The sequence below is a fragment of the Bombus vancouverensis genome, unplaced genomic scaffold, assembly GCF_051014615.1.
Source record: "Bombus vancouverensis nearcticus unplaced genomic scaffold, iyBomVanc1_principal scaffold0076, whole genome shotgun sequence".
Classification (NCBI taxonomy): domain Eukaryota; kingdom Metazoa; phylum Arthropoda; class Insecta; order Hymenoptera; family Apidae; genus Bombus; species Bombus vancouverensis.
In genome coordinates this window covers 193,989-219,915 of record NW_027468967.1, presented here as the reverse complement: position 1 = coordinate 219,915, position 25,927 = coordinate 193,989, and the positions used below count along the sequence as shown (strand labels likewise).

At 41.5% G+C, this 25,927-nt stretch overlaps 1 protein-coding gene and 1 pseudogene across 5 annotated transcripts; one reads left to right on the top strand and one right to left on the bottom strand.

Moving 5' to 3' along the window:
• Positions 1 to 9,051: 9,051 nt before the first annotated feature.
• LOC143302419 (uncharacterized) lies at positions 9,052 to 24,547 on the bottom strand. 5 transcript variants are annotated; one of them, XM_076627606.1, is made up of 6 exons: positions 17,071 to 24,547; positions 16,222 to 16,280; positions 15,682 to 15,817; positions 14,981 to 15,541; positions 9,470 to 14,868; positions 9,052 to 9,397 (listed from the first exon to the last, which is right to left on the bottom strand). In XM_076627606.1, exon 1 carries the CDS (start codon positions 18,497 to 18,499, stop codon positions 17,996 to 17,998), a length of 504 nt encoding a protein of 167 aa, XP_076483721.1. In that variant the 5' UTR covers positions 18,500 to 24,547; the 3' UTR covers positions 9,052 to 9,397; positions 9,470 to 14,868; positions 14,981 to 15,541; positions 15,682 to 15,817; positions 16,222 to 16,280; positions 17,071 to 17,995. The 5 variants fall into 4 exon arrangements, with proteins under 5 accessions (XP_076483723.1, XP_076483721.1, XP_076483722.1 ...); XM_076627608.1 differs by having other exon boundaries at positions 16,146 to 16,280; XM_076627609.1 differs by lacking the exon at positions 17,071 to 24,547 and adding an exon at positions 16,875 to 17,063 and having other exon boundaries at positions 16,146 to 16,280.
• LOC143305031 (uncharacterized) lies at positions 11,622 to 12,601 on the top strand (annotated as a pseudogene).
• Positions 24,548 to 25,927: the final 1,380 nt, after the last annotated feature.

Genomic DNA, 25,927 nt, shown 5'->3' with positions numbered 1-25,927 from the left:
TATCTCGCAAATCGCGAAAATTTCGATTTTTTGGACGATAAATGGCCGTAACTTCCTTCCCGTTGGAGATATTTCGACGTTTAAGCGCTCGTTGAACTCCATTTCACAGTGCTAATGCAATGCACAACCATTTAAGCGTCGAAACAAGCAAAATATCTCGCAAATCGCGAAAATTTCGATTTTTTGGACGATAAATGGCCGTAACTTCCTTCCCGTTGGAGATATTTCGACGTTTAAGCGCTCGTTGAACTCCATTTCACAGTGCTAATGCAATGCACAACCATTTAAGCGTCGAAACAAGCAAAATATCTCGCAAATCGCGAAAATTTCGATTTTTTGGACGATAAATGGCCGTAACTTCCTTCCCGTTGGAGATATTTCGACGTTTAAGCGCTCGTTGAACTCCATTTCACAGTGCTAATGCAATGCACAACCATTTAAGCATCGAAACAAGCAAAATATCTCGCAAATCGCGAAAATTTCGATTTTTTGGACGATAAATGGCCGTAACTTCCTTCCCGTTGGAGATATTTCGACGTTTAAGCGCTCGTTGAACTCCATTTCACAGTGCTAATGCAATGCACAGCCATTTAAGCGTCGAAACAAGCAAAATATCTCGCAAATCGCGAAAACTTCGATTTTTTGGACGATAAATGGCCGTAACTTCCTTCCCGTTGGAGATATTTCGACGTTTAAGCGCTCGTTGAACACCATTTCACAGTGCTAATGCAATGCACAACCATTTAAGAGGCGAAACAAGCAAAATATCTCGCAAATCGCGAAAATTTCGATTTTTTGGACGATAACTGGCCGTACCTTCCTTCACATTGGAGATATTTCGACGTTTAAGCGCTCGTTGAACTCCATTTCACAGTGCTAATGCAATGCACAGCCATTTAAGCGTCGAAACAAGCAAAATATCTCGCAAATCGCGAAAACTTCGATTTTTTGGACGATAAATGGCCGTAACTTCCTTCCCGTTGGAGATATTTCGACGTTTAAGCGCTCGTTGAACTCCATTTCACAGTGCTAATGCAATGCACAACCATTTGAGCGTCGAAACAAGCAAAATATCTCGCAAATCGCGAAAATTTCGATTTTTTGGACGATGAATGGCCGTAACTTCCTTCCCGTTGGATATATTTCGACGTTTAAGCGCTCGTTGAACTCCATTTCACAGTGCTAATCCAATGCACAACCATTTAAGCGTCGAAACTAGCAAAAATATCTCGCAAATCGCGAAAATTTCGATTTTTTGGACGATAAATGGCCGTAACTTCCTTCCCGTTGGAGATATTTCGACGTTTAAGCGCTCGTTGAACTCCATTTCACAGTGCTAATGCAATGCACAACCATTTAAGCGTCGAAACAAGCAAAATATCTCGCAAATCGCGAAAATTTCGATTTTTTGGACGATAAATGGCCGTAACTTCCTTCCCGTTGGAGATATTTCGACGTTTAAGCGCTCGTTGAACTCCATTTCACAGTGCTAATCCAATGCACAACCATTTAAGCGTCGAAACAAGCAAAATATCTCGCAAATCGCGAAAATTTCGATTTTTTGGACGATAAATGGCCGTAACGTCCTTCCCGTTGGAGATATTTCGACGTTTAAGCGCTCGCTGAACTCCATTTCACAGTGCTAATGCAATGCACAACCATTTAAGCGTCGAAACAAGCAAAATATCTCGCTAATCGCGAAAATTTCGATTTTTTGGACGATAAATGGCCGTAACTTCCTTCCCGTTGGAGATATTTCGACGTTTAAGCGCTCGTTGAACTCCATTTCACAGTGCTATTGCAATGCACAACCATTTAAGCGTCGAAACAAGCAAAATATCTCGCAAATCGCGAAAATTTCGATTTTTTGGACGATAAATGGCCGTAACTTCCTTCCCGTTGGAGATATTTCGACGTTTAAGCGCTCGTTGAACTCCATTTCACAGTGCTAATGCAATGCACAGCCATTTAAGCGTCGAAACAAGCAAAATATCTCGCAAATCGCGAAAACTTCGATTTTTTGGACGATAAATGGCCGTAACTTCCTGTGTCCTTAGTATATAGTGACTTTTATTATTACCGAATTAATTATTTATCTGTTAATTAATTGTAACTTTATTTTAGTAGATGACGTATAATTGAAGTGGGAATAATATTATTTTGTATTTATTTTAGTGTATATAATTATTGTATGTATTTATTGTATGTATGTATTGTATGTAAAAGTTACTTCGCGCTCGTGTCACGACCGGCATACTTCAAATCCGATGGACTGACGATAGAGATAAAGATGTGACGGCACTCGGCGACAATGTATATCGCTGAAGTGCCTAATGAACCATCAACATCCCAACGGTCCTTCCACCGAAGGTTCTAGAAGAAAGAGCACGTGGCAACGATCGCGGACGCCTAGCAAATGCATGGACGGCTGGGATGTTGAGGGATGACAAAAGAAAGTAATCGGATCCGATCAAAAGTAAAATCATAAGAGTCAGTCTTAGAAAGTCACGCGTAGATTGAAGAACTACAATTGTTCAATTACAGCTATAGTAGACTCTAGGTTACAATGTTGCGGGATTATCCAAAATTCCAAAGGCTCCGGTGTTCTTACCGGAGTCTGTAATTGAACAATTGTAGTTATTCAATCCGATTGTAATTGTTCGAGAGTTGTGATAATGAGCTTGGGCTCGAGGTGACAGTCAGTCGCCGAACGTAGCCGCGGTTACGGGATGAACGCTTAGTCTAACAAAGGTATGGAGTAATTCTATAGCTCTCCTTAAAAGAAATATTCGTGGCGACACGCGACAGTAAACATTCCAACGGTTTCTGTCCCGTAGCTCGCCACACGCAGACCCTATTCTTCGAGTAAAATGATTGCCAGATGTCGATGCGTCTCCGCAGTACATGTTCGGCTAGCTCGAGGGCCCGTTATAAATCTTAAGATTTAGTCAACTAAAGTCCTTCAAACAGACAAACAGCCTTTGTCCCAACTACGGGAAGATAGGGGAGACCTATTTTTCAACGAGCGGCGTCTCCCACTAGCAACTTTCCCTCGAGGGCGGCTAGCATCTTTTTCTAACCACCGATATGGAGATTGACCAATTAGCAGCAACGCCAATTTCCCTTACTTTCTGGACGAAGGCTTTTCTCGACGAATCCGATGATCTCGTGTCCTTAGACACACCCCATTATAGTTTTCCTCTGTGGCATCATCGGGACGGGAAAGGCATTCTCGCTCGCGATCTCACTGATGAAAGGATTAACTCCCTACGGTCAGCGAATATTAACACAGAATCCGACTTAGATTTTTGCGAGTGCGTACGACTACCGTCCCGTTGTCCGCGAATTCGTTATTGAACCTAGGATCATTGTCATTAGTTTCTCGAGTACCTAACTACCACGGTTACTTGTCCGGTTCTATAATAATCGTATTTGCACTAGTCAATGTCTTCTCTATTGCATAACGACAACGTGTAACCCAAACGAAGATTCGTTTCACGTCCCTAACCCTAATTCGAATGTAAACCCGACATCAGAAGTGGGATCAGTGCCGGTTATAACAGTGCAAGAGCTTACGACAATCGTGCGCGAGTTAATTCCGTCGCTAGTGCAAAAATCGAGTGTGGAACTTAACAATTTTTCGACTCCGCTGCATGGCGCGCAGCTACCAGTCTGATTATGGAGGAAAATCCTTTACAAAGCAGTGCCCTGAATATAATTTCAATACCGAGTGTCGAATCGACTTCTACGTAGTGGAGGCGCCAACTGGTACATCAAGCCATCTGGGTTAGTCGTTTCCATTTTACCCCGATTTCGGAGCCGAGTGTTCGCTAATTAAAGAATCCGTAGTCTTGAGAATTGCTGGCAAAAGAACGATTGATATTGTAGTAATGCAAGGAATAAGAAATATTGGTACTAAACGTATCGCTCAAATCTTGTCCGTTGCAGGTGTCGGCGGGTAGAGATAAACTTTTCATGTTCTCGCTGATAGTTATTTAACAATACGATGTCGCGATTGCTCGTTCAATTTTAAGCCAAGATTTTGACGTAATATTACACAAAATAGCCTCGCTATGTGCAAAACAAAAATAATTAATACCTGTAATAAAACCGCTGAAAACGAGATCGATGTTAATGAAGTTGACAATGAGGTACGTGGTAGCGATAGAAGTCGATTAATCTTTCTTTTCGAAAATTCAGAGATTCATCCGTTACGGGTTCCCTACGTACTCGTACAAAAAAAAAAATACAGGCCAGTTAGAAGTACAATTAACTGATCCTAACATCGCCGTACAAGGAGTCCTAATAGACTTCGCGAGCGTAGGATAGTACGTGAGAGAACAAGCGATTTAATTACAGCCAAAAATCATAAAGCCTAGTAATTCACCGTTCGCGAGCCCTCGTTACTCGTGAAGACGAACAATGGTTCAGATAGATGATAGGTAGATTTTCGAGAACTAAATAAATATACGGTCGCGGATCGGTATCCTTTACCCCTCATTGCGGATCAAGTCGCGAGATTGCAAAAGCGAGATATTTTATTATTCTGGACATGGCCGGTGGGTTTCTCCAAACCCCTATTCATCCTAATTCTAGGAAGTATACAGCCTTGATTACCCTCGATGAACAATTTGGATAATAAGTTGTTGTTTTCTTCGAATTCTTTTGTGCCTTTGTTCGATCCATTCGATGTCCTTTATTTGCATAACATAAATGCGTGCGCGTTTAATGTTTCTTCCGGAAGTCATTTTCGGGACGGCGATACTATGCTGACTCCGTCGAAAATGATGATTCTTATATTTTCGGACAACCCTAATAATTTTTGCAACTCATACTTGTCTAAATATTCTAATATTTATGTTCTTCCTTGCTACCATTTTGTAAACCATCAAAGCGTTTACTACGGAAATCCTCAGGAGTAGTCGCATGCCAAGTCTTCTGTAGCATTTGACCCTTTTTAATTGTGGTGACATAAGAAATCATTTGGTCGAAGTGATCTGTACTACACTTTCCTTCATTGTATTCAGCAGCGGCTGCTGACTTCGATGTTGCGAACAAACAAAACGAGAGATCATTCTTGAGATTCCTTTGAAAACACGTATAACAGCCGACGTGCCATTCGTACGTTGTCGTCTATTTGGACGATGTCCTAATTATTGCCGACGCGATAGATCAAGCCCTAACAGGATTGCACACCGTACTAGATACCCTTGTAAAAGCCGGATTCTCCTTTAACTTTGCAATATGTTCTTTTCTAAAGGCATCGGTACTCTATTTGGAATATGTAATTTACGACCTAGAAGTTTGTCCCAACCCGGGTATAATGCACGCCTTGAGTTCTTTACCTGCGTCAACGGCCGTCACACAGCTCAGACAGTTCATAGGTTTAGCCTTTTATTTCCGAAAATTCGTCCCTAAATTTTCACGGGTAATGAAACCCTTGTATGCGCTTACTTCCGATAATAAAAACATGACTTGAACAGATAGGCATGAAAAAATAAGGCAAAAGGTAATTTCCTCCCTGACCGACGCGCCGGTGTTAATGGTATTTGACCCGAACCATCCGATAGAACTTCATATCGACGCTAGTTCGGATGGATATGAGGTTATTTTAATGCACAAGGTTGAAGGTAAAAATAGAGTAATAGAATATTACAGTATAAGAAGTAGCCCTGCGGAATCTAGGTATCATTCCTACGAACTAGAAACGTTAGCAGTTGTGAACGCCGTCAAGCATTTCAAGCACCTCCACGGACGAGAATTTCTTGTTGTCACTGATTGCAACTCCTTGAAAGCATCCAGTAATAAGGTACACTTGAATGACAGGGTTTACAGGTGGTAGGCTTACCTGCAAATTTTTACCTTTGACATTATGTACCGGGAAGGTAAACGAATGGCCCACGTAGATTTCTTTTCGCGAAATCCCGTAGACTTGGATCGCAGTACGTTCAGCAAAATTGTAGAGAAAGAAATTAACCTAACCGAAATCTCCGACGATTGGCTACTAGCGGAACAATGTCGCGGCCAACAAATTTCTGAGATCGTCAATAAATTACAGAACGAAGAGCTCGCGGAAGACGTCGCGAATACGTATGAGTTACGGTCCGGCACCCTCCATCGTAAAATACAAAGAAAAGGTAGAACTCTCTGCTTGCCCATCGTTCCAAGAGGGCTTTGGTGGTCCGTTATTAACCATGTGCAACAGTCAATTATGCACTTAGGTTGGGATAAAACGCTTGAGAAACTGTGCGAGTGTCACTGGTTCGAAGGAATGGCGGAGTATGTTCGCGAATTCGTAGAGAACTGTCACGCTTGTCAAGTTTCAAAGGCCAGTTCAGGTAAAATACGAGCTGAATTACATCCTATACCTAAGACCAGCATACCTTGGCATACAGTTCGCGTGGACATAACGGGCAAACTAAGCGGTAAAAGTGGTTCGAAAGAATATGTCATTGTTTTGGTCGACGTCTTCACTAAATTCGCATATCTGCATTATACTCGTAAAGTAGATTTCCTTAGTACCGTGAAAGCACTTAAGTACTATATTTTTATTCGGCAGTCCTTGCCGGATAATAGCGGACCAAGAGAGGTGTCCTAACGGGTAAAGAATTCCAAGATTTCTGGCAAGGTGAACACTAAAACTCCACTTAATCTCAACCGGTGCGAGTAGGGCCAACGGTCAGGTAGAGCGTATTACGGGTACGTTGAAAATTATGTTCACGATCATAGAAACGACCGGGCGATCGTGGCTAGACGCGGTTGGCAAAATACAGCTGGCTTCGAATTGCACGACCAACCGCGTGACTAAATCGAGCCCATTGGAACTATTAATTGGTGGAACAGCAAAGACCTTACGACTCGTTGATACCCGATAATATCGAAGAAAAAGAAGTAGATATCTCTTATGTAAGACAGCGGGCAATAGAGGATATAGAAATTAGTGCTAGGTACGATAAAGGTGGAGTTGACAAAACTAAAGCTAAGGTAGTTAGGTTTAACCTTGGTGATTTTGTATTATGCAAAAACGAGGAAAGAAACCAGACGAAGTTAGATCCGAAATTCAGGGGTCCATTCGAGATAGCAAAGATTTTGGAAGGAGATAGATATACTGTAAAAACCTTAGACGGCAAACAATCATATAAAGACGGACATGACAGACTGAGAAAAATGCTAGAAAGTTGCGCCCCTGCTGAGATGGACGTCTGCGGTGATGACAACGATGGTGATAATAACGATGCAAGTGCACTGACCTCAGAGGATCATTAACACCACGTTGTGGTCGTAGTGTATAACCACAGTGACGTTTTGCGTATCTGCAATATATCCACTGTGATGTCTCATACATCTGTAATATACCCACAGTGACGTTTGCGTATCGGCAATATATCCACTGTGATGTTTCATGTATCTGTAATATACCCACAGTGACGTTTTGCGTATCTGCAATATATCCACTGTGATGTCTCATACATCTGTAATATACCCACAGTGACGTTTGCGTATCGGCAATATATCCACTGTGATGTTTCATGTATCTGTAATATACCCACAGTGACGTTTTGCGTATCTGCAATATATCCACTGTGATGTCTCATACATCTGTAATATACCCACAGTGACGTTTGCGTATCGGCAATATATCCACTGTGATGTTTCATGTATCTGTAATATACCCACAGTGACGTTTTGCGTGTCTGCAATATATCCACTGTGATGTTTCATGCATCTGCAATATACCCACAGTGATACACCCAACGTAGCAATATGATCCAACCAACTGAGATTCATCAGTGTACGAAATCGAACCTGATCTGTCGTGTCATTACGGTCTGGCGACTCACAGAACGCAACTAGCACTTTGAATACAAATTATAACGCTACAAATTCTTGTTCTCTTTTAGTTTTGTGTTGTCAAGCCTCCAAACGAAATTTTGTTATTGCACTGGGCCCTTCACTTACTTGGACATTTAGTTAAATCGTAAATAATGTCAGTTGCATCGAATCTAATGTAAGAAAGCACGATATTTTAGTTACACACGAGGACGTGTGATAGTCAGGATGGCCGTGTCGGAGATGAAAGAACACCGGAGTCTGTAATTGAACAATTGTAGTTATTCAATCCGATTGTAATTGTTCGAGAGTTGTGATAATGAGCTTGGGCTCGAGGCGACAGTCAGTCGCCGAACGTAGCCGCCGTTACGGGATGAACGCTTTGTCTAACAAAGGTATGGAGTAATTCTATAGCTCTCCTTAAAAGAAATATTCGTGGCGACACGCGACAGTAAACATTCCAACGGTTTCTGTCCCGTGGCTCGCCACACGCAGACCCTATTCTTCGAGTAAGATGATTGCCAGATGTCGATGCGTCTCCGCAGTACATGTTCGGCTAGCCCGAGGGCCCGTTATAAATCTTAAGGTTTAGTTAACTAAAGTCCTTCAAACAGACAAACAGTCTTTGTCCCAACTACGGGAAGATAGGGGAGACCTATTTTTCAACGAGCGGCGTCTCCCACTAGCAACTTTCCCTCGAAGGCGGCTAGCATCTTTTTCTAACCACCGATATGGAGATTGACCAATTAGCAGCAACGCAAATTTCCCTTACTTTCTGAACGAAGGCTTTTCTCGACGAATCCGATGATCTCGTGTCCTTAGACACACCCCAATATAGTTTTCCTCTGTGGCATCATCGGGACGGGAAATTCATTCTCGCTCGCGATCTCATCGATGAAAAGAGTAACCCCTTACGACCGGTGAATATTACGCGTCCGACTTAGATTCTTGCGAATGCGTACGACTACTGTCCCGTTGTCCGCGGATTCGTTATTGAACCTAGAAACATTATCATTAGTTTCTCGAGTACCTAACTACCACGGTTACTTGTCCAGGCCTATAACAATCGTATTTGCACTAGTCAATGTCTTCTCTATTGCATAACGACAACGTGTAACCCAAACGAAGATTCGTTTCACGCCCCTAACCCTAATTCTAATGTAAACCCGACATATATACTATGGAACATATAAAATATACGAAATTTACAACTATGGAGTATAAAATATATGAAAATTGCATTACTAACTAACAAATTAACAAATATGGATACACCCAAGTGCATTAACACACATATGCACATGTAGATATATAGATAAACAAAATATTATTGTCAAACAAAATCAAAATCAACACATGGAACGTCAGGATACATTTCGCGAAACTTGTCCATACACCAAGAACGTACAACAGGGGAAATTCTTCCCTGACTAGAAGAATGATGACGCAAATGATCATCCAGGACTTCTCTTCAGGAAGGCGAATCTTCGCACAGTCATCTGTATCGTCTTCGTGAACCATTCACGTATCTCTTACGTAATTTTCTCTCCCTCTCCTTCTTCTTGCGCTAGAAGAGGACACAAATAAATATCTACCAAAAAGCGAGCAAAAGACAAATTCAGAATGTAAAATTACATACTTCTACAACTGGATCAGATGCCAAAGACATAGTCGCCTCAGTGTTCATAATTCAAGAAAACCGGAATGCGTATAAAACGAACGTACGCGAAACTTATCCACTTCACACCACCCTCAACAATAGTAAACGAAGCTCACACACAAATACTCAGAGGAGGAAGACTTTATTGAAGAGCACGAACAACGCGTGCTGCACGATAAAGAAATCGGCGGATCAATGGGACAACCGCAGGCGCGCACTGCGCTGCATGCGCGATCGCCCACCACGACATTCTGCGCGACGGTCAGGGGACATTTGCTCACGTAGTGTCGGTCGGAAACTACGAGATTAAGACATGGCATCATTAAGATAGCCGGACAGACGAAACAGCGGCCAAGATAAGACGTCGCACGCGCCGCAGGTATCTTGGACGCTCCCACTAACATCAGCATGGAAGGTTCCAGAAGCATCTTCAGCAAGGACAAGTCGTTACACGTGCCGGAGGTATCTTGAACGTTCCCACCAGCATCAGCATAGAAGGTTCTAGAAGCATCGCAGACGAAACTTCAGCAAAAGATAAATAATAGCAGCAGCAACATCCTCTCACATAGGATCGGTGGGAAGCTTAGACTGTAGCGTTGCGATTCCCATAGGAGCAATCTGTCACGTGACAATTATCCCATGGTAGACTTAGATATAAATAAGCGTAGTGACATAAGGCGAGTTGGTTACTATCTTTATCGTCACCGTCACGCTGTCAGTATATCGTCGTGTTTCTTTACAATCAAATCACGTGTTTAACATTGTACAATTAAAAGTTTATCAAGTGTCTAATCTTCAAAGTTACTATCTTTACCATCACCGTCACGCTGTCAGTCTATTGCCGTGTTTCTTTACAATCAAATCAAGTTTTACATTTGTATAATTAAAGTCATTGTATAATTGAAGAAGTTCATTCAGAGTCGAGTTTAGAGTTGTCATTTTGTCAATCGAAGAGTTATACCATCAACCCGTCGATCAATTGCCAATTACTAATCAACCAGTTGGTCTTAGTCGAAATCGAGTTTGTAAAAATTTTATAAGTGTTAATCGCGGCGACCGTTGTGCCGAAATAAGTTGTCAAGATACCAGCAACCAACGAATTAAATATCCAAGAGCGATCCACCATACACCTACAGTCGTGGTAGGAGCTTTAATTTTATATCCTTCCCTCCGATAAATCTGCGGTTGTACCACACTCGCCATAGAAATAAAGTCTGTATTCAGATAATATTCGAACAAATCTTTAGCATATTATTAATATAAGTCATTCGAATCAAATAAACCTTGTATATCGAAAACGATTATTTATTTCAACAACTTTAATCCTCTCCGTGCCGGTACTCCTGCACATAGCAGGTTAGCCGAAACGTGGAACTTATTTGCCAGTTACGTCAACGCTAGTTAACGCTATCCATATGCATATAAGTTATTGAATAAAGATCAAGAGAATACAACGATTTGGAATCCTTCAGGCAGGACTGCGCTTCGAGTAGGCGAAACATGTCTGAGATTTCATTCGAATTGTTACAGATTGCGACGCTTAGATTAACTCGAGATTGCGCTGCGCTTCTGGCGAGCCAATTCCGTTAACTCCTACTAGCCGCAAGTTACATCAGCACCCTTAATAATAACAATACAAAAGAAAAGAAAAAAATATTTTGAAATAGTCCTTAGACTATTTCTGGTGACAGCAACTACCGTATCAATCGGAAATTTCGAATCTAGATTTCAAATCATTGAGAACGTAACAATATAAAATTTTTTGGTGCCAGCGGTGGGATACGCTCCATATTTTTAAAGTTCTTACGGTTATCGACAAAATATAAATAGAAAATATGGCGACCGCACGAGACTCAGTGAATGAGAATACGCTCTTGACATTGTCAGAAAAATTGAAAACATAGGATGAAAATTTTCGCGTGTTAACCGACATAAACCTAAGACTTGCTAAATTAGAAGAAGACGTGCGTACAAGTAGGGCAACAAACGAAACCGAGATACCTGCATTATCGCCGATAACACCGCGAGAGACGAGATTGACCGATTAAGTTAAAGGCGCGATCGAGTCGGTACCAGTGTTCGACGGACACCGACCGTCTGTATTCAAATTTTTAAGGGAGTGCGAGTGAGCGCGAAATATGGTTCCAAGGCATCAAGAGCCTCAGTTGGTAGAATTATTAATGAATAAGCTTCGCGGACACGCGTTTCTCGCCGTAGAAGACAGCGAGGTAGGAAGTCTAAACGATTTCGGGAATAAATTAAAAGATATGATCGGCCCAGGAAAAACTGTTAACAAATATATAGGTAAATTAGCAACAGTGTTTCAACGACTGGGGAAAAGATATATTAGATTATATGGACCGCGTCAGAGATCTCAGGCTGGCGATAATGGATGGGGAAAGATGCGAGATATCCCAAGATGTCCAAGATACGATAGATTGGGACACAAGGTAGGATTTTGTTAAGGGGTTCCCAAATGAGATGTGTTTGCGAGTAAAAGTAGCAGGATACCAATCCCTAGACGGCGCGTACCGCCAAGCCGTGAAAGCAACACAAGAATTTAAACGAGAAAACAACAGAACGCGATACCAACGTCCGACACCCCCGAACAGTTACAACCGTAACAACGCTCGTCTCCTGAACAATAATAACAACATCGGGAACAACCACCAGGATCGAAGATTTGTACCGCCATCGCAGAATCACCCAAACGCTCCGAGACAAAATACGATAACCTATAACTATTGCAAAAAACCTGGGCATTTAGTAAAAGATTGTTACAAATTCAAAGCCCAAGTAGACGCTGGGGATAATCGTACCCTATGCATCGGGACAATCGGGAAACGTCCTTCGGGAGAACGGGGCGAGCCTCAAAGGAACCATGCTCCGAATCGCCCAAGAGTGCAGGCGGCGACAAGAAGACCAGTACCTACAGCGAGGAACAGAATGAATGCAATGCTGGCTGTAGAACCAAAGAAACAACCATCAAATACTATGGGAAACCCATCCTGCAGCCACGCGAAGAAACAAGCAGAGGATAAAAAATTTCAAGACCAAAAAGAAAAGAAAATACAAGGAGTATCGACCAAGAATCACCAAGAGTCGGACTAATATCCAGATTTTTCCAAACCCTTCAAGCTCACGACAAACGCATCAGGATACGCAATAGGCGGAGTATTGAGTCAGGAACCGATTGGGAAGGACTAGCCATTCGCGTATGCCTCTAGACTACTAAACCCCGCAAAACAAAACTATTCTACCATAGAAAAAGAATGTCTAGCAATCGTCTACTGCGCGATGCATTTCAGACCATACCTGTATGGTACGAAATTTACTATAGTAACAGACCACAAATCGTTAGTATGGATGAATTCTATTAAGGATCCCACGTCGAGAATTTGGAAATGGAAACTGAAATTATCAGACTTCGAGTTCGATATCCAATACAAAGAAGGACGAAGAAATGCAAACGCAGATGCATCGTCTAGAAACCCAGGGGTGTGCCTGCCAATCAGGAAGCGAGAAGAAGACTCGCCAGATCGATATCCACATTTAAATAGATTTTAATTGGATACCTCAACCGAGGACTCTCCCATATTTGAAGCTAAACCACGCGTCTTGCCTCAGTTCTATGATCCGAGAAAACAAGGAAAAGCCTTTACTCGAAAGCATCTCACCATAGAAGAAACATCCGTAAAATATTTTGACCAAGCATTATCGAAATCGATGTAAACACAGGCAAGGAAGTAGCCGATCAAGAAATAGAGTACATAGGAACAACAAGTGAAGAAGAGCCTTCTACGGCAGACTCTGAACCAACACGGCAACGAGGAGAAGACGCGAGATCTATGATACTTGCAGAACTAAAAATTTCGGAAACACGAGATTCAGTTACGAGAGTGAATGATCATAAAGTGATATTCGTCGATATACAGGGCGCTCCGATAGATAAAGGAGCTTTAAAAATGAAGGAAGCAGGGAAACTGCCGCATTATGAAGATCTAATGTTGGGAAGAGCAAGATTGAATCAAGAATCCGGAAAATACATCGTACCCCTACTCGTAAAGGAAGACCGAAATATTCCTATAATGCCAGAAAATTTATTAAATTCATTGAGATCCTTACTGGACGTAGTAAACGAAAAACAATTAATGTCCTTTAGCATTAGCAAAGGAAATATGGAAGAAATACCCTGGCAACACACAATCAGGAAATTGAAGGAAGTATTTATGGAAAAAACCATAACTATCATCATCTGCACTGGGGAAGTAATCACCCCACCAGTGGAAGCGCGAAGCAACATAATACGAGAGAAACACGAATCATACGTAGCGGGACACTATTACTGGGAAAACATGAAGAAAGAGATTCAAGAATATGTAAGAACCTGTAGAGAATGCCAGTTAAAGAAACTAACAAAAATAAAGACGAAGCAACCGATGGTGCTCACAGACACACCAGGTAAAGCTTTCGACAAAATTAGTACGGATATCATCGGTTCATTGCCAAAGACACAAAAGGGAAATGAATATATATTAACTATTCAAAATTTATTGACAAAGTATTCGATCGGGATTCCGATGGAAGGGATCTCTTCAGCTGAGATAGCGGACGTTTTCGTAAAACGATTCATTTGCCAATTCGGATCACCGAGAGCCATTCTTACCGACCAGGGACCGAACTTTACATCTTCGCTAATGAAGAAAGTAGCAAAGAGATTTCGCATCAAACAATTACACCACGTCGGCATACCATTCACAAAGCAACGGTTCAATTGAAAGATCTCACCACGTGTTAACCGAATATCTCAAGTTATACATCGAAAATTCAAGAAACTGAGACAAATGGGTGGAATTAGCCATGTTTTCTTATAATACCTCTGTACACGAAGGAACGAAATTCTCCCCGCACGAATTAGTTTTTGAGCACTTGACCAGAGAACCCACTGGTGAAATGATAATCGAAGAGGATATAGAACCAACAAATGCGGAATATCTCAGAGACCTGTTCAATAAAATCAACACCGTGCCAAGGGCCAATGCCAAGAGAAAATTTGATGAAATCCAAGTTAAAATCAAAGGAATATTACGACAGACGAATCAACCCGCAAAATTTCAAAATAGGAGATCTGGTATATCTACTAAAGGAACCTAGCAAAGGAAAATTTTCTGATCAATATACAGGACCGCATAAAGTGTTAGAAATTTTGCAGAATCAAAACGTCAAGATTGAAGTGAAGGGGATTCCGCGTGCAATACACTTGAACAATTTAAAACTAGAACATAACTGAGACAATAGCCAGAACGATTTCAGGAAGCAACGTAGTATGGTAGTATATAGTATAACGCTGCTTGTCGAATAATGAAGATAGCGGAAACCTAAAAGAAAAAATGGAAATTACTATGTATTCTGGCCGCTATTTCAATATAAAATGCGTTAATTCAATAAAATAAACAAAGATATTGGAAGAGATTAAAAAGAGAAAAGTACCTTATAAATCAAAGAGGCTTGTACACAATTAATTATTGTAGAAAGAAATGTATATGCAAGAATTCCACAGGGGTTGGTTATGGGTCCATTTTTGTAGAACATAGTATACGACGCTCAGCTGAAACAAATGGATAGATTAACCTCAATTGCCTTAATATAAAAAAAAGAGAAAAAATGTTAAATATTGATAACACTTTTAAAGTTAAACTAAAAGAAGCAATGATAACAGTCAATAATTGATGTTCGACAACAGACTTACAGTTGGCCAATGAAAAAAGACTGAAACCACTTTACTTACAGGTACGAGAATACCGAAGGTAATAAATATTAAGATTGACAGTTATAACCTGAGAAAATAAATGAAAAAAAAATAAATAAAAAAGAGAATGTTATAAAATACTTTGGAATAGAAATTGATATTAGTAGGAAATTCACTACTCACATCGAAAAGGTATACACAAAAGCCGACACAGTTATGAGAAGCATACTACCAAGTTTAAGTGAATACGTACGGAGTATTGAAGTAGATACTATTGGAACAGTAAAGAAGGCAATAGGAAACTGAAAGACCAAGAAGAAATTAGTGACATTATAACAAAATAACTCAACGTCGACGCAATAGTCTTTGCAAACAAGAAAAAGGACAAACTATTTTACTATGCGGATACTTACGAAATATGGCATTTTTTTTTTATACTTACAGATCTAACATAAATAAAAGTAGTCATAATAAGTGTTGACAATGTAACGAAGAACCAGATGATGCCAAACATGCACTGTGTAAATATCCTATGTGAGCGACACAGCGTATAGACTTGAAGAATAAAGTTGGAAAACCTATAAGCAGTAATAATGTAGTGAACAAAGTTTTAACTAATAAGATATGGACTAGCTTCAAACTGTATTATGTAGTAACAACCAATTAATAAGAAAACAAAATTGGCCAATAAGTATAGAAAGAGGTTAGAAATAAATCAAGATAGGTTAACCTAATATCAACAGCATAAACGACTGAAATAAGAGGATAATATATTACATTAACCTATATAATATTATTATACTAAATTTGATATATAGAATATTATAATACACAATAGTAGTCGTTGACACAATACACTGTAAACATATTAAATTAAACAAATTAAATGGCAATTTTAATACTTACAGCTGTAGGATAAATAAATGTACTTATAATAAGTGTTGAGAGTGTAACGAAGAACCAGACAATGCAAAACACGTACCGTATAGATGTTCCAAGCAAGTGACGCAGTGTTCAGAAAAAAAAATAGAATTGGAGAACCTATAAATAACAATAATTCAATTAACAAGCTCTATCTAATAATATATGGATTAGCTCCAAAAATTATACCATACAATTATGAAATAACAGCAAATCACAAGTACGAAGTAACGACAAACTAATAAGAAGGAAATAGAAACAGCCAATAAATATAGAAATAGGTTAGAAATTAATCGAGACAGGTTAACAGAATATCAACGACAACAAGATTAAAATAAGGGATTATTATATTGTATTGACCTATTATAATATAATATTAAATCTGGTGTAAAGAAATAAGGTTATACTACACAATAGTGATTGGTGACACAATACACTATGCACATATTAAATTAAACCAATTAAACAAAAGCTATATAAATATAAAACACTCATAACCAAGCAGTGAAGCAGTGCTAATAATAATTTATAGATGTCAACAGCAATACAATCCACATGCTATTACATTAAAATAACACACAGTATATACACATATTATAATGAACACAAAAACAATATTATTGTCATTTCAATTTTCAATTCCACTAAAATAGAGTTAAAAATATGTAACAGATAAATAATCATTCCTGCATTGAATGAAAAACTACAACACACTGGAAATATTCAAAGCGGCCATTTTGGAAGTAATGCTGATCGTCACGAGTGTCACGTAAAATAACAAAATAGAAAAAAGAAATTTGAGGTGAAAAATAAAAAAAGAAAACTTTATTTTTTTCTAACAACAATACACTTTACAATCAACTTCCGAACTCTAGGCGTGACTTTCTAAAACTGACTCTTATGTTTTTACTTTCGATCGGATCCCTCCTCAACATCCCCGCCGTCCATGCATTTGCTAGGCGTCCGCGATCGTTGCCACGTGCTCTTTCTTCTAGACCCTTCGGTGGAAGGACCGTTGGGATGTTGATGGTTCATTAGGCACTTCAGCGATATACATTGTCGCCGAGTGCCGCCACATCTTTATCTCTATCGTCAGTCCATCGGATTTGAAGTATGCCGGTCGTGACACGAGCGCGAAGTAACTTTTACATACAATACATACATACAATAAATACATACAATGATTATATACACTAAAATAAATACAAAATAATATTATTCCCACTTCAATTATACGTCATCTACTAAAATAAAGTTACAATTAATTAACAGATAAATAATTAATTCGGTAATAATAAAAGTCACTATATACTAAGGACATTTTCTAGCGGCCATTTTGAAAGTAATGCTGATCAACACGTGCATGTAGTAACTTTTATACGTTGCAAAATAAGTTATATTTTCGATGAAGAAATAAATATTTAATAAGATGATATTACAAATGGAAGATAGTAACGAGGAAAAAATAAATAATAATTAGTACAATATAATACATCATTATTATATGGTAACAGGGATATTAGAAATTAATAGAAATTAACCAGGAGAAACAAACCATAAATTAAAACTTTGCAACTAGTTACAATTAACTATTAAATCATTATCTATTCATGGTTGATGAACTAACGATAAAATAATAAATAATAATTAACATAATATAATACATTATTGTATTGTAACAAGAATATTAAGCATTAATAGAAATCAGCCATGAGAAATGAAAAATAAATCAAAATTTTGCAACTAATTGCAATTATCTTTCCTTTTTTTTTTTAAGGGAAATCCTCGCGGACCGCCTCGATCGGCCTAAATTTGTCTGGAGGATGCGGTAGAACTTATTGTACTAAATCCATAGCCTCCTCCCAGCCATCTACCGCTTTGGCAGTGCTTCCTCCGACTAGATGCTGGCTAGCCGCGTTGTCACCCTGCCTTACAGCCCCGGCGAGTTCTCGCCCGTTCTTCCTTGTCTTGGGGGGTCTGCACGCCGCCCCGCCCATACGGTGGGCAGCAGGTGCACCTAGAGATTCACACAAGGGGCACTTGTGTGTCGAGGAAGAGCAGCCTCTGGCACGGTGGCCGGATTCGCCACACTTGTAACACGGGTGTGACCGATTCACCGTGGGCACGCACGTCGCCCTGACATGTCCAAGCTCCAAACATTTGAAGCACTGCAAGGGCCTCATCCCGATGGCTTCGTCTCTTCCAGTGGACCAGCCCAGGGCGATCATTCTTGCCTGGGAAAGCTTGCACGCCCCGGCCAATGGGCAACGCACCCAGGCCAAGCTAAGGCCGCTTCTGCAGGTGCTGATCTCCCCGACTTGACCTCCACAATACCACATCCCGCGGCCAGCGCCAGGGCGACCCGCAGCTCTTCCTTATCTACGGACACGTCAAACCCGACCACACGCAGCTCCGCCATCCTGACTGGAGCCGCGACCTCGACCGTGGCCGGGTCCAAGATCTGTGCAAGATGCGTACCGAGTGTAACGTCAATTTATATCAAAGGCCACAGCGTACCCTCAATTGCCCCAGGGATCCACCATAAACTTAAACTTTTAGTTTATTATTTTTGTGTTATCTGTTTATGGATGGTCCTTGAAACAGCCCTTAGGTTGTTATACGTCCTTACTAATTACGGGGAAAGCAGGTAGTTACCTAATGGGAAAACCCCAATACTTGACTAACGAAAAAGCTGATTTTTCCCATAAACAATATTATTAACATGACCTATAACCAATTGGCATCGTGGATCGTTACCCTCACTTTTCCTAACGGAAGGTGCGAACAGCGAATCCGCGTTGTTAATTAAAAAGGGCACACCCACACCGAGCTTTTCTCCGTAATGAGACGAGAACACCTAGGAGAGATAGACAAAACCCTCGACCTGTAAACACCTCTCCGAGCAATGTGCTAGAAAATAAACACAGTAGTTGACCTACCCTTAAGTTTACGTGACACGAGCGTGGACGCCTTTTTCCGGACACTGTCGCAGGGGATCACTACAATAATAGCACCAGTCATGGCCTTACCATGCCATGGATTTTTCCTCTAACCGCCTTTATCACTACCGCGTACGATGTCTTAGCCCCCCCTCTCAGGGTCAAAGTAACCCCTGATGATGACGGTAAGCGAGGGAGCACGGCCTTTCTTGGTGTTGGAACTTATTAGGGGGCTTTCGTTGAAGTCCCTGTCGATGCGGCGGCCTTCGGTTTCGAGGTGTAATTTGCCCTTCTCCCAGGCTGTGCACCTTTTGTAGGCGGAACCATGTAGACCTGGCTTTCCGCCGCAATTCTAGTGGCTTTCTTCTTCCTTCTCTTCTTTTTCTTCGACTGCACCACCCACCACTCACCACCCTGCTGCTCCCGAAGGAGCGATGGGAACTGCGTGGTGATGGGTGAAGGTGGTGCGTGCCGACGCCACCGACTCCTGTCTGACCCGTGCCTCAGGTATGGGTCGTCTACGCTGATCCATTCGGCGTGTAAAATGGAGAAAAAGGAGCGTTTGAACGTCGAAATATCTCAAATAGGAACGAAATAACACTTTGTTTTCTTCAAAATCGAGTAAAAGATTGAGATTTGCGAGCTGCGGGGCTTGTTTTGACGCCGAAACGGGCGTGCATTACATTCGGTGCGTAAAATGGAGTGAAAAGCGCGCTTTAACGTCGAAATATCTCAAACGGGAAGGAAATGACGATTAGTTTCCGTCAAAATGAGCGATATCATCTGTCACGTCCCGCGCTCCGCACGTGCCGTAACGAAAAAACAGAAAACCGCAATATATATGTGAGAGATGGAAGAACACCGGAGCCTTTGGAATTTTGGATAATCCCGCAACATTGTAATCTAGAGTCTACTATAGCTGTAATTAAATAATTGTAGTTATTCAATCCGGTTGTGAAATTGTTCGAGAGTTGTGATAATGAGCTTGGGCTAGAGGCGACAGCTAGTAGCCTAACGTAGCCGCGGTCAACGGGACGAACTCTCCATCTAACAAAGGCATTGAGTAATCCTATAGCTCTCCTTAAAAGAAAGATTTGTAGCGGCACGTGGCAGTAAACATTCCAACGGTTTCTGTCCCGTAGCTTGCCGCACGCAGATCCTATTCTCCGGGCAGGATGTTTACCAGATGTCGACGCGTCTCCACAGTACGTGATCGGCTAGCCCGAGGACCGACATAAACACGAATATCTAGTTACCTAAAATCCTTCAACAGATACACAGTCTTTGTCCCAGTTACGGGATGACAGGAGAGACCTATTTTCCACGAACGACGTCTCCCACTAGCAACCCTCCCTCAAGGGCAGCTAGCATCCTTTTCTAACTACCGATATGGAGATTGGCCAATTAGCAGCAACGTTAACTTCCCTTACTTTCCGAACGTAGGATGTCCCCGACGAATCCGATGATCTCGTGTCCTTAGACACACCCCGTCATAGTTTTCCTCTGGGGTATCACCGGGACGGAAAGTCATTCTCTCTTGCGGTCTCATCGACAAAAAAAGGATTAACTCCTTACGGTCAGCGAATATTAACACAGAATCCGACTTAGATTTTTGCGAGTGCGTACGACTACCGTCCCGTTGTCCGCGGATTCGTTATTGAACCTAGGATCATTGTCATTAGTTTCTCGAGTATCTAATTACCACGGTTACTTGTCCGGTTCTATGGTAATCGTATTTGCACTAGCCAATGTCTTCTCTATTGCATAACGACGACGTGTAATCCAAACGAAGATTCGCTTTACGACCCTAACCCTAATTCTAATGTAAACCCGACATCAGAAGTGGGATCAGTGCCGGTTGTAACAGTGCAAGACCTTACGACCATCGTGCGTGAGTTAATTCCGTCGCTAGTGCAAAAATCGAGTGTGGAACCTAACAATTTTTCGACTCCGCTGCATGGTGCGCAGCTACCAATCTGATTATGGAGGAAAATCCTTTACAAAGCAGTGCCCTGAATATAATTTCAATACCGAGTGTCGAATCGACTTCTACGTAGTGGAGGCGCCAAGTGGTAGATCAAGCCTTCCGGGTGAGTCCTTTCCATTTTACCCCGATCTCGGAGCCGAGTGTTCGCTAATTAAAGAATCCGTAGTCTTGAGAATTTCTGGCAAAAGAACGATTGATATAGTAGTAATGCAAGGAATAAGAAATATTGGTACTAAACGTATCGCTCAAATCTTATCCGTTGCAGGTGTCGGCGGGTAGAGATGAACTTTTCACGTTCTCGCTGATAGTTATTTAACAATACAATATCGCGATTGCTCGTTCAATTTTAAGCCAAGATTTTGACGTAATATTACACAAAATAGCCTCGCTATGTGCAAAACAAAATAATTAATGCCTGTAATAAAACTGCCGAAAACGAGATCGATGTTAATGAAGTTGACAATGAGGTACGTGGTAGTGATAAAGGTAGATTAATCTTTCTTTTCGAAAATTCAGAGATTCATCCGTTACGGGTTCCCTACGTACTCGTACAAAAAAAAAATACAGGCCAGTTAGAAGTACAATTAACTGATCCTAACATCGCCGTACAAGGAGTCCTAATAGACTTCGCGAGCGTAGGATAGTACGTGAGAGAACAAGCGATTTAATTACAGCCAAAAATCATAAAGCCTAGTAATTCACCGTTCGCGAGCCCTCGTTACTCGTGAAGACGAACAATGGTTCAGATAGATGATAGGTAGATTTTCGAGAACTAAATAAATATACGGTCGCGGATCGGTATCCTTTACCCCTCATTGCGGATCAAGTCGCGAGATTGCAAAAGCGAGATATTTTATTATTCTGGACATGGCCGGTGGGTTTCTCCAAACCCCTATTCATCCTAATTCTAGGAAGTATACAGCCTTGATTACCCTCGATGATCAATTTGGATAATAAGTTGTTGTTTTCTTCGAATTCTTTTGTGCCTTTGTTCGATCCATTCGATGTCCTTTATTTGCATAACATAAGTGCGTGCGCGTTTAATGTTTCTTCCGGAAGTCATTTTCGGGACGGCGATACTATGCTGACTCCGTCGAAAATGAGGATTCTTATATTTTCGGACAACCCTAATAATTTTTGCAACTCATATTTGTCTAAATATTCTAATATTTATGTTCTTCCTTGCTACCATTTTGTAAACCATCAAAGCGTTTGCTACGGAAATCCTCAGGAGTAGTGGCATGCCAAGTCTTCTGTAGCATTTGACCCTTTTTAATTGTGGTGACATAAGAAATCATTTGGTCGAAGTGATCTGTACTACACTTTCCTTCATTGTATTCAGCAGCGGCTGCTGACTTCGATGTTGCGAACAAACAAAACGAGAGATCATTCTTGAGATTCCTTTGAAAACACGTATAACAGCCGACGTGCCATTCGTACGTTGACGTCTATTTGGACGATGTCCTAATTATTGCCGACGCGATAGATCAAGCCCTAACAGGATTGCACACCGTACTAGATACCCTTGTAAAAGCCGGATTCTCCTTTAACTTTGCATAATGTTCTTTTCTAAAGGCATCGGTACTCTATTTGGAATATGTAATTTACGACCTAGAAGTTTGTCCCAACCCGGGTATAATGCACGCCTTGAGTTCTTTACCTGCGTCAACGACCGTCACACAGCTTAGGCAGTTCATAGGTTTAGCCTTTTATTTCCGAAAATTCGTCCCTAAATTTTCACGGGTAATGAAACCCTTGTATGCGCTTACTTCCGATAGAACTTTATATAGACGCTAGTTCGGATGAATATGAGGTTATTTTAATGCACAAGATTGAAGGTAAAAATAGAGTAATAGAATATTACAGTATACGAAGTAGCCCTGCGGAATCTACGTATCATTCTTACGAACTAGAAAGGTTAGCAGTTGTGAACGCCGTCAAGCATTTCCATCATTATCTCCACGGACGAGAATTTCTTGTCGTCTCCGATTGTAACCCTTTGAAGGCATCCAGTAGTAAGGTAAATTTAAATGACAGGGTTTACAGGTGGTGGGCTTACTTACAAACTTTTACTTTTGACATTCTGTACCGGGAGGGTAAACGAATGGCCCACGTAAATTTTGTCTCGCGAAATCCCGTAGACTTGGATCACCTTACGATCAACGAAGTCGTAGAGAAGGAAATCAATCTGACCGAAATCTCCGAAGACTGGCTATTAGTGGAATAACGTCGCGACTTCCAAATTTCTGGGATCGTCAATAAATTGCAGAACGAGGAGCTCACGGGAGATATCGCGAATACGTATGTAGTATCGTGGACGAAAAGCCTAAGAGATATCGGGCGAATCATGAACAATGTCGTGAGAGCCGAGGCGCCGTCGGGTCCATCAATGTGTCATCGGTCTTTTCAAGTGCATAGTTTCGTAGAAAAGACCTACGTGACCCTGGCTACGAGCGTCTGCAGAACACGTGTGCCTAGAAAAGACAATAGAATGCGACAACGGCCAGAGAGTTAGTCGAGGAGCAGAGTGCGAGTCGAGAAACAGAGTTTGCGAGTGGCGTTGCCGAGAGAGTGTTGATTGCATTTTTGTGAAAGTCGGGTCGTTATTTAGTTGTGCTGTTTTATGTACGTTTGGTATGAATAGTTCAGGTTGAACAACAATCGTCTTTTTCTGTCCGATTAACATCTGTATCATCCATTCCTTGTAAATACATTATATCACGATATTACATTTTTGGGGGCTCGTCCGGGATTGGACAAGACAGAAAACGAAACGGTTTAACAGAGCTATTCGAGCTAGTTGTGAATTTACCGGTACGCGGTGCGATAAAAGACGATATCGTTGACTGTTTAAGTTTGTGTAGTGTGAAAAATGGCAAACGTTGGGGACGAACGATTGTCGGGTGAAGAGGGTTCGACGCTGGAGGAGCTGAGGAGTAAGCTCGCGCGAATGAACCTCCCTATATCTGGTGCGAGGTCAGTGTTGATTGCAAGGCTGAATCGGGCATGTAGGGCTGGACAATCGTATCCTAAGGGATCGACGGGCGGTGAAGAGCTAACCGGTCAACGAGATTTAGGAAACGTACAGAGAGCTGAGCGTGATTGTAACGAAGATGAAAATTTTGAGAAAATGAATACGAAGGAGTTGAAGGAGCGCCTCGCTAGTTTGGGTTTAAAAACGACGGGAAGAAAAGTAGAATTACGCGCATGGCTACAAGCGGCCATGGATGGTAATGACATATCGTCGGAAGAAGAAAGCGACGACGAAAGTGAGGATGAAGATGACAAAAAAAAACGCAAGAGGATACAAGAGAGGTACGCGAAGGGTGTATCAGGACCGTGATGAATATTGTCGAAGGGCATGTGTTGGTTCGACACTGAGTTTTAGAGACGTCGAAGATGCATTAGAGTCGTTTAGTGGCAACAGAGATGAAAATGTCGAACGATGGTTCGAGTCGTTCGAGGAAGTCGCTGATACGTGCATGTGGTCGGATGGGCAGAAGGCAGTCTACGCGAGGAAGCTGCTGAAGGGATCAGCGAAAATATTTGCGAGCTTCGAGTGTCATGCCAGGACTTGGCATGAGTTGAAGAGGGGGCTAGTGAAAGAATTTTCGAGGAAAGTCAACAGTGGGCAAGTACATCAGAAACTTGAAGAAACAAAAAAGGAGAGTGATGAAGCATGTTTGGCTTACATGTACCGCATGCTCGAAATAGCCAGCCATGTGGACATAGAGGAGGAAGCAAAGGTGGAATACATAGTGGATGGAATAATAGACGACGAGAACAATAAGGCTATATTGTACGGCGCTACGTTAATCAAAGAGTTGAGGAAGAGGTTAGTGATGTACGAAGAGCAGAAGAATCGCAGAGTAAAGTCGATTGCGAAGCCGGCTAAAACCCAGAAGGACGGGAAGCCCAGTCAATCTGTAGATGCAATGAAGAAAAGAAGATGCTTCATTTGCGGTAGTGAGGATCATCTAAGGGTTAAGTGTCCGGAGAGGGGAGAAGGTGTTAGGTGTTTCGAGTGCAGCGGATTTAGACATATTGCAGCGAGGTGTACGGCACGACCGAAAGAGACTTGCGTAGTGTCAAGATCCGAAAAGGGGAAGTATATGAAGGAAGTGGCGATAGATGATTGTAGGTTTGTGGCATTAGTGGATACGGGTAGTGACCTCACGTTCATTCGATCAGACGAGTATGCGAGGTTAGGGTCACCACCGCTAGGTAAATGCAAGCTTAAGTTCGACGGTCTTAGTTCCGCTGGCAATGAGACCTGGGGTGAATTCACCAAGGTAATGATGGTTGATGGGTATAAACTGCCAATCACTTTACACGTTGTTTCAAACAAAATATTGACGATGCACGGCCTGTTGTTAGGAACTGATTTTCTGGATTAGGTAGAGTTACGGGTTAAACGAGGCGAAGTGACTTTCTTGCGGCTTGACGAACAGACTAACAAAGACGTGCCAGATGTGTTTAGAATTAACGTGGTAGAACAGACTGACGAAACAGACCTAACACACGTACAGGAACCGCATTATCGTGAAGCGATTCGCGATATCATTAGGGGGTATAGGCCGGAGAAAAAGCGGGACGTTGGGATAACGGCAAAAATCGTTTTAAAGAGTGACAAACCTGTGGTTCGAAGGCCGCGAAGATTGGCGCCTTCGGAGAAAAAAGAGGTGGACGAGTTGATGGAATTATGGACAAATGAAGGCATAATAAAACCGTCAAACTCAGAATATGCAAGTCCCATAGTTGTAGTTGGAAAGAAAGATTTGTGTGTACGTGTGGCTAGATGGTCCTTGTTACTAGGCGAGTTTAAGTATCAGGTGTGTCAT

What these genes read in the sequence shown, in the direction of transcription:
- LOC143302419 (XM_076627605.1), bottom strand. Translation starts at nt 18,499, where the DNA reads ATGTGGTATTGTGGAGGTCAAGTCGGGGAGATCAGCACCTGCAGAAGC.